Source organism: Triticum urartu, chromosome 6A (assembly GCF_056163025.1).
Source record: "Triticum urartu cultivar PI428250 chromosome 6A, HENAU_Tu73, whole genome shotgun sequence".
NCBI classification, from domain to species: Eukaryota; Viridiplantae; Streptophyta; class Magnoliopsida; order Poales; family Poaceae; genus Triticum; species Triticum urartu.
In genome coordinates this window covers 507731235-507740730 of record NC_141878.1, presented here as the reverse complement: position 1 = coordinate 507740730, position 9496 = coordinate 507731235, and the positions used below count along the sequence as shown (strand labels likewise).

At 52.0% G+C, this 9496-nt stretch overlaps 1 protein-coding gene across 1 annotated transcript; it reads right to left on the bottom strand.

Moving 5' to 3' along the window:
* Positions 1–2777: 2777 nt before the first annotated feature.
* LOC147965948 (protein trichome birefringence-like 19) lies at positions 2778–4739 on the bottom strand. Its single transcript, XM_087528520.1, has 3 exons — positions 4012–4739; positions 3384–3938; positions 2778–3287 (listed from the first exon to the last, which is right to left on the bottom strand). The coding sequence occupies exons 1-3, from the start codon at positions 4468–4470 to the stop codon at positions 3033–3035; spliced, it is 1269 nt and encodes a 422-aa protein (XP_087384646.1). The 5' UTR covers positions 4471–4739; the 3' UTR covers positions 2778–3032.
* Between the last annotated feature and the right edge of the window lie 4757 nt (positions 4740–9496).

The window sequence follows — 9496 nt, the reverse complement described above, 5'->3', positions numbered from 1 at the left end:
TATACCTGAGTAAGTGCGGTTTGCTACATGATGATAATAAACTTTGCATGGTTAAAGATGATCTTTAGATTTTATTTGTACATTTTTTTTCGAAGTTTGCATTATTACTCTTATTTTGCATGTACAGATCGGGTTAACAAGAGAAAAAGGGGTTGGTACAACGTCGACGGCCAGCACTCTATATACAACATGATATGTTCAGAAAAGGTCGCACGGGTCTTCTGAAAAATGGCTATCACGTAAAAAAAAATTACCCCAATGGCTGTCACGTGAATGCCTGAACGATATAAAAAAGATTACTTCCTCCAGTCAGCCATTAGATGAGATAAGTGCAGCCGGTTAGCATGGTCGAGTACAGAGTTTTATTTTCCATCTAGTTCTTTTCGTCCACCCACTGACAGATGGGCCCCGCATAGATAGAGATAGAAAACAAGCTGGTGAGGTGCCATGTGGTTGTTTGATCGGTCAAATAGATGGCATACAGAGCTATACAATCTGACAGTGACCGTATAATCACCTCAACACGTATATAATGACTGTATTAACCGTATTCTGAAGTATAGTGATCAAAGTGAGCGTACGCGACTAGTCCAGTAACCATCAATGCATTTTACTCATGGGAGTACTAGTGCTCCAGTAAGGTACGAGGAAGCACATTCCATGGCACAAACGAAGGAGGCGGCGGCATGTGCGAGTCTGAATCAGGAACTCAGCATCCAGTTGACCAGCTCCTTCTGTGGCAAAAATAGATACTATATTCCAGAAAGGTCAGGGAATCTACGATCATGGGTCGCACGTTGGTGCACTCCGCGTCGATCGGTAATAAGTCCACGGCTTCGTTTGTCTCGTCTCACATGGTAATGCCGGTGAGGAGTCGATGGATATGGACAAGGGCCAGTACTACGCGTCGGCGGACCGGCCAGGGGTTCGGCCGGTCGCATCCAAACCGTGAGATGCAAGCGCTGGAGGCCGTCAGATTAGACTTGTCTCTTCGCACAAAGTCAACTCTCTCCTTCCTCACGCACACATTCCTCGCCAGAAAAAAAAAGGAACATTGTGCCGCATGCAACTAGCACACACCCACGCCACCGGTCAATCCCCGACCACCTGCCCTGCCCCCACCACGCAGGTCGCCGCCCTCATCGCGGGTCAGAGTTTGTCGTCGTCGTGTTTCCGCTTCCCCCCCCTCCCCCCCCCCCCCCCCCCCCGCCTCCCCCGTGTCCATCTCCTGCGCCCATGCACCACCTCCTCCCTCCCGTATCCTCCGCATGCTTCTATTGCAGCACCGGACAACTCGTCGGTATCAGCCCGGCGACTCCCCCATGTTTGAAGCTCTGATCTCGTTCACGGTCACCATTGTAGCATCACGCAGACGCGGTTCCAGCTCGCCACCAACACCGTTGTAGCATCTCCCCCCACGTCCAGAAAAAAACTAGTATTGTTGTTGCCATTATTGCAGCTCGCCGGGGAGGGGGGGCATTGTAGCATTACAGGGACAAGGTTCCAGCAGGCCGCAAGCATGGTAGCAACATACTGCTTTGTAGGAATCCAACTCGCCGCGCCCGTCATTGCAGAACGCCATGATCACCATTGTAGCGTCCACAAGACTTGGTTCCAGCAAAACACTAACTCGATTGCAGCTCCACAAAACGTGGTGACAGCATCCCTACTGTTCGTGTAGGCACCGCCGCGGTCGAGAACAACATCATGGTTGCAGCTTGCCGCTTAGTTGTTTCCAGCACACCAAGCAGCCGGTTCCAACAAATCTCCATGGCCGGTTGCAGCTTGCGGCGTGCTCGTCGTCACTCACGGCTGATGCCACAACTGATGCTTATTGGTCACATCTCACAGTCGTAACATCCCGGTCACTGGTTCCAGCAAAAAATCATCTTCACCATTGAGTCGCGATGCCGGTTGCCGCTTGCACTGCCGCCGGTTGTAGCAATTTGAGACGCTGGTTGTAGCAAAATTCCCGACGTCGGCTTGTGCAATGTAGCAAAAAATGCCACACCGGTTGTAGCAAATTGTGATGCCGGTTGTAGCAAAAACTGGAGCCGGTCATAGCAAAAGGCGAAGTCGGTTGTAGCAAAAACCAAGTCACCGCGCGCGCTATAGCTTCGCTCGACGCTAGTTGCAGCTTTCTAGGATGTGGTTGTAGCATTCTGTGCTTCCGTTGTAGCAAAAACCAAGTCGGCGCACGCGCTGTAGGTTTGCTTGACCATGGTTGCAGCTCCCTGTGAGGTGGTTGTAGCATTCTGCGCCGAGTTTGCAGCAAACCATGAGGGTCGTTACAGCTTCAAGGGTTTGGAACAAAAAAAAGGTATGGCCGTCGTCGAGGGGCGCATCTCCGGCGTGAATGGATGTAGGAGCTGCCTGGCCCTGGTGTGGAGGATTTGTGGAGGGGGAGGTTCACGCTCGTTGTGCGGAGAACAAGGAAGGGAGGAGGGCTCTGCGGGAGGAGGCGCTGCGAGAGAGCGAGAGAGAGAGAGAGAGAGAGAGAGAGGGAGAGAGAGGGGGGAGAGAGAGAGAAAGAGAGAGAGAGATGCGGGGAGGACGATAAAGGACGTGGAAGAAAATACGAAGAAGGCACGCGCACGCGTGAGCAGGGTCCACATCCCATGTTTCGCTAGCTGAATCGTTGCGAGGGAGTGCACATGGACGCGATCGGCGGAAGCTTCGGCCGGCACTCCGTCCCGAAACGTTTCTCTATGGACAACCTCCACTCCAAAGTCACCAAAGCAAACAAACACTAATTAGCAAGTGGCCACGACACGACACGACACAGAACATACTCATTTAAGCAAATCAGCGTGTTGACAGCGTGACACTAGCCATGTTTAGTGGAGGGTCTACTTTGCTTCCAAAGCTGGTGCAAATACAACTTCTGCCGACGATCCACGAGGCGCCCACTTGACCCAAGCACGATGATCACTATACATTGTCCTTCAACCGTTTCACGTCTCAAGAATCAAAGAATCACGGCCGTGTATAGAGACTTTTTAATCACTCGGACGGTTGACAAGCGCCCGAACTCATCGACGTGGATGCAGGAGCATCTGGGCCAGCAGCTCGCTCCACAGGTCGATCGGCCCCGGCAGGCACCAGTGCAGGCAGTCCACCACGAAGCTGCCCTCCACGCTCCCGCCCGGCGGGTGCCCGTACCGGCTCGGGTGCCCGTCCGGCCGCAGGTCCATCGCCTCCGTGATGTCCATCAGCACCAGCTCCGCCTCCGCGCCGTCCCTCCTCGTCGTCGCGGCCGCCGCCTTCGTCTCCCGCAGCGCCTCAACCTAGTCGAGTCACAACATTTCATTTAATTTAGCAGCCGTCACGTTCCGCGTGGCACGAGATCATGGGGGTTTACGAGGTTTGCGCCATTTACGTACCTGCGCGCTGCGGTACTCGGACTCGAAGGCGCCCAGGGCGCGGTCGCCGCGCCGGTAGGGCCGCGTGCGGACGCAGTCGCCGCCGGTGTTCCACTCGCCGCCCTCGAAGTGCGCGGGCGTCACCGTCCGGAGCACCGCCTTGCCGCGGAACCCCTCACTGGCGGCGACGGCGCCGAGCGCCGTCCGGAACGCCGCGCGCAGGGCGCGGGGCACGGTCATCTCGGCCGTCACGTTCCCGTTGACGCAGCTCGCGCCGCCGTTGCACGCGACGGCGCGCCCGCCCTCGTAGTACACCGAGGGGCGGAGGAACCAGTTGGTGCCCGAGAGGACGACGTGGTCGAAGCCGGCGAGGTGTGACGCCCACCGCGCGTCCGGCGTGTCCAGGTGCACGTCCCACATGCCGAGCGTGGCGTTGGACAGGTTGGCCTTGACCAGGAAGGGCGACCAGAAGAGGGAGGCGGTGAAGTCGTGGCTGCCGTAGTAGTAGTCCCGCCGGACGGCCCTCCCCGTCGGGTCGATCTCCGACTCACCCCCGACCTCCACCGGCTGCGCCACCTGCATGTCTCCACTGGTTAACTTCCATCAGAAACAACACGTTAATGGCCGAGTGCATGCACCACAGACGTACCCTGGACAGGAGGCAGAGCAAGGACTTGAAGTGGTTCCTGGCGAGGGAGTCCCCGACGAAGGCCATGGACTTGCCCCTCATGGCCTCCAGGAACCGCGCGGCGTCGAAGCGGGGGAGCTCGCAGCCGTCCGGCCGCCACCTCCAGCGCAGGAACTCGAGGCTCGGCTTGCCGAACTTCATGCAGTTCTGGTGGTCGTCGATGAAGGGGCAAGTGAGGTTCGTGTAGTACGGCACCTCCACGGCGTCCTGCACCCACTCGCCCCGCGTGAGGTCGCAGGCCGGAGACGACGCCGAGGACGATGAGGAGGGGGCGCCATGTATGCGCAGGTAACGGCGGTCGGCGAAGGACAAGTCGTAGAGCGTGACGAGCACCAGGACGAGCAGGAAGGCCACCGGCGCGGCAAAGGCGGCCGAGCGCTTCGGAGAAGACGGGCCGCTCTTGCTCGTGTGGGACTTCATGGCGGGGAGAGGAGATGGGTTGATCAGTGGGACGGAAGGATGCCGTTGCTTGGGGAACACAGGGCATGGAGGATGGAGTAACAGAATGCGAGGTGCAGAGTATACCGGGCTAGTGCTGGTGGTGGCGGTGGAGGTCAACGTGGCAGGTACGTGTGGTGTGCGTTGCACGACTGGTAAAGGCCGCTACCAGAATGCTCACGGAAGCCCTGCTGCTGTCCGCGACCGCGGTTGCACGGTTGGCGGCAGACACTTTTTTTGTTGGTGGCAGAAGTTTGAGACTTCCTCGTGCCATCTTCTTCTAGTCTAGCGAACCCGCACTGGCGGTTTCAATTAAATCACCGTCCACCTAATTTCCAACGATTTTGCTATTTATTTGGTCCCTCGAATTTTTACAACCGTCCGTCGACTCTGCCTAGGCCGAAGGAGGGGGCGATGTGACAAGCGGCAATGATGAGCATCGGCCCTGGCGAGGCCACGGCAAGACCTCGTTGGAGACGGGGGTTGTGCAGTGAGCGCAACGGACTGCGGCATCCCAGATGAAGGCGGCGAAGAGATTGATCGATGCGGGAGGGCTGACTAGTGCAGGTGGGGTGGGGGCTACCGTCACCGAAGGAGAACAAGAGGTGGGGTAGAGGGAGAGTTGGGGCAGCGGCAATACGATGGTTGGTGGAAGCCAGCGGAGAATGGGGCGGCGAGGTGGTCGCGGTAGCAAGAGGCGGGTGGGCATGAGCAAGCCGTTAAGTCGGTGTTTGTTGATGGCATGGGCAGGTTGGCGGTCCCGTCGCTGGAATGAAGAAGGTGGGAGAGACGAACAATGCTACAGGGGTGGTCTTTGGATCGGGATGCAACGACCCACCTAATATGTGTTGGGGAACGTAGTAATTTCAAAAAAAATCCTACGCACACGCAAGATCATGGCGATGCATAGCAACAAGAGCGGAGAGTGTCGTCCACGTACCCTCGTAGACCGTTAAGCGGAAGCGTTACGACAACGCGGTTGATGTAGTCGTACGTCTTCACGATCGACCGATCCTCAGTACCGAACGTACGGCACCTCCGCGTTCAGCACGCGTTCAGCTCGGTGACGTCCCGCGAACTCACGATCCAGTAGAGCTCACGGAAGAGTTTCGTCAGCACGACGGCGTGGTGACGATGTTGATGAAGCTACCATTGCAGGGCTTCGCCTAAGCACCGCTACAGTATGACCGAGGTGGATTATGGTGGAGGGGGGCACCACACACGAATGGGAGAGATCAATGATCAACTTGTGTGTCTAGAGGTGCCCCCTGCCCCCGTGTATAAAGGAGCAAGGGGGGATGCCGGCCGGCCTTAGAGGGCGCGCCAGGAGGAGGAATCCTCCTCCTAGTAGGAGTAGGATTCCTCTCTTTCCTACTCCTACTAGGAGGGGGAAAGGAAGGGGGAGAAGAAGAAGGAAAGCCCCCCCCTCCTCTCCTAGTCCAATTCGGACCAGAGGGGGAGGGGGCGCGCGGCCTGCCCTGGCCGGCCCCTCTCTCTCTCCACTAGGGCCCAACAAGACCCATTAATCCCCGGGGGGTTCTGGCAACCCCTCCGGCATCACTCGGAACTCTTCCGATGTCCAATTGTCGGCTTCCAATATATCAACCTTTATATCTCGACCATTTCGAGACTTCTCGTCATGTCCGTGATTATATTCAGGACTCTGAACTACCTTTGGTACATCAAAACATATAAACTCATAATACCGATCGTCACAGAACTTTAAGCGTGCGGACCCTACCAGTTCGAGAACAATGTAGACATGACCGAGACATGTCTCCGGCCAATAACCAATAGCGGAATCTGGATGCTCATATTAGTTCCTACATATTCTATGAAGATCTTTATCGGTCAAACCGCATAACAATATACATTGTTCCTGATGGGGAACGTAGTAATTTCAAAAAAATTCCTACGCACACGCAAGATCATGGTGATGCATAGCAACGAGAGGGGAGAGTGTTGTCCACGTACCCTCGTAGACCGAAAGCGGAAGCGTTAGCACAACGCGGTTGATGTAGGCGTACGTCTTCACGATCCGACCGATCAAGTACCGAACGCACGGCACCTCCGAGTTCAGCACACGTTCAACCCGATGACGTCCCTTGAACTCCGATCCAGCCGAGTGTTGAGGGAGAGTTTCGTCAGCACGACGGCGTGGTGACGATGATGATGTTCTACCGACGCAGGGCTTCGCCTAAGCACCGTAACAATATTATCGAGGTGGACTATGGTGGAGGGGGGCACCGCACACGACTAAAAGATCAAATCAATTGTTGTGTCCATGGGGTGCCCCCTGCCCCTCGTATACAAAGGAGCAAGGGGAGAGGTGCGGCCGGCCAGGAGGAGGCGTGCTAGGAGGAGTCCTACTCCCACCGGGAGTAGGACTCCCTCCCTCCCTTGTTGGATTAGGAGAAGGGGGAAAGAGGAGGGAGAGAGGAAGGAAGGGGGGGGGCGCCCCCCTCTCCTTGTCCTATTCGGACTAGAGGGGGAGGGTGATACGTCTCTGTCGTATCTACTTTTTCAAACACTTTTGCCCTTGTTTTGGACTCTAACTTACATGATTTGAATGGAACTAACCCGGACTGACGCTGTTTTCAGCAGAATTGCTATGGTGTTATTTATGTGCAGAAACAAAAGTTCTCGGAATGACCTGAAACTTCACGGAACATCTATTCGAAAATAATAATAAATCCTTGCAAAAGATGAAGACCAGGGGGCCCACAACCTGTCCACGAGGGTGGCGGGCGCGCCCCCCTACCTTATGGGCCCCCTAGAGCTCCTCCGACCTAAACTCCAACTCTATATATTTGCTTTCGGGGAGAAAAAAAATCAGAGAGAACGATTCATCGCGTTTTACGATACGGAGCCGCCACCAAGCCCTAAAACCTCGCGAGAGGGCTGATCTGGAGTCCGTTCGGGGCTTCGGAGAGGGGAATCTGTCGCCATCGTCATCATCAACCTTCCTCCATCACCAATTTCATGATGCTCACCGCAGTGCGTGAGTAATTCCATCGTAGGCTTGCTGGACGGTGATGGGTTGGATGAGATTTATCATGTAATCTAGTTGGTTTTGTTAGGGTGTGATCCCTAGTATCCACTATGTTCTCAGATTGATGTTGTTATGACTTTGCTATGCTTAATGCTTGTCACTAGGGCCCGAGTGCCATGATTTCAGATCTGAACCTATTATGTTTTCATCAATATATGAGAGTTCTTGATCCTATCTTGTAAGTCTATAGTCACATATTATGTGTTATGATCCGTTAACCCCGAAGTGACAATAATCGGGATACTTACCGGTGATGACCATAGTTTGAGGAGTTCATGTATTCACTATGTGCTAATGCTTTGTTCTGGTACTCTATTAAAAGGAGGCCTTGATATCCCTTAGTTTCCATTAGGACCTCGCTGCCACGGGAGGGTAGGACAAAAGATGTCATGCAAGTTCTTTTCCATAAACATGTATGACTATATTCAGAATACATGCCTACATTACATTGATGAATTGGAGCTAGTTCTGTGTCACCCTATGTTATGATTGTTACATGATGAACCGCATCCGGCATAATTCTCCATCACCGAACCATTGCCTACGAGCTTTCCATATATTGTTCTTTGCTTATTTACTTTTCCGTTGCTATTGCTATCATCACTACAAAATACCAAAAACACTACTTTTGCTACCATTAACTTTTGCTACCGTTACCACTACTATCATATTACTTTGCTACTAAATACTTTCCTGCAGATATATTAAGTTTCCAGGTGTGGTTGAATTGACAACTCAACTGCTAATACTTGAGAATATTCTTTGGCTCCCCTTGTGTCAAATCAATAAATTTGGGTTGAATACTCTACCCTCAAAAACTGTTGCGATCCCCTATACTTGTGGGTTATCAAGACTATTTTCTGGCACCGTTGCCGGGGAGCATAACTCTATTCTTTGAGTCACTTAGGATTTATATCTGCTTATCATTATGAAGAACTGAGAGATCCAAAAACCAAGATTTATCCCTCAACTACGAGGGGAGGTAAGGAACTGCCATCTAGCTCCGCACTTGATTCACCTTCTGTTTTGAGTAAGCTTCCAACACCTAAACCTTCTTATGCTATTCGTTCCGATATGTCACATGTTATTGATGATGCCACTTCTGCTATGCATGATACTTATGATTAAACTACTTCTATGCTTGATACTACTGTGCCACTTGGTGAATTTCTTGATGAACAACTTGCTAGGGTTAGAAAGAATGAAAATATTGAATCTGATAATATTGATGAAAGTGATGATGAAGACTTGCCCATTATTCCTAAGGGTTATGTTTTTGATAAAGAATCTTCTTTAGCTATTTTAGCTTGCAAAGATAGTTATGAACTTAAGAGGTTATTAGCTAAATGGAATAAGCAATCTCTAAATTCTAGGATGAAACTTGACCCTGCTTTTGCTACTTCACCTATCTTTGTTACTGATAAGGATTATGAATTCTCTGTTGATCCTGATATAATTACTTTGGTTGAATCTGATCCTTTTCATGGCTATGAATCTGAAACTGTTGTGGCACATCTTACTAAATTAAATGATATTGCCACCCTGTTCACTAAAGATGAGAGAACTCGCTACTTTTATATCCTTAAAATATTTTCGTTCTCATTAAAGGGTGATGCTAAGATATGGTTTAATTCTCTTGATCCTGGTTGTGTGCGTAGTCCCTAGGATATGATTTATTACTTCTCTGCTAAATATTTCTCTGCTCATAAGAAACAAGCTGCTTTGAGGGATATATATAATTTTGTGCAAATTGAAGAAGAGAGTCTCCCACAATCTTGGGGGAGGCTTCTCCAATTACTTGATGCTTTACCTGATCATCCTCTTAAGAAAAATGAAATACTTGATATCTTTTATAATGGACTAACCGATGCCTCCAGAGATTACCTGGATAGTTGTGCTGTTTCTGTTTTCAGGGAAAGAATGCCGGATGAAGCTAAAATTCTATTGAATAATATG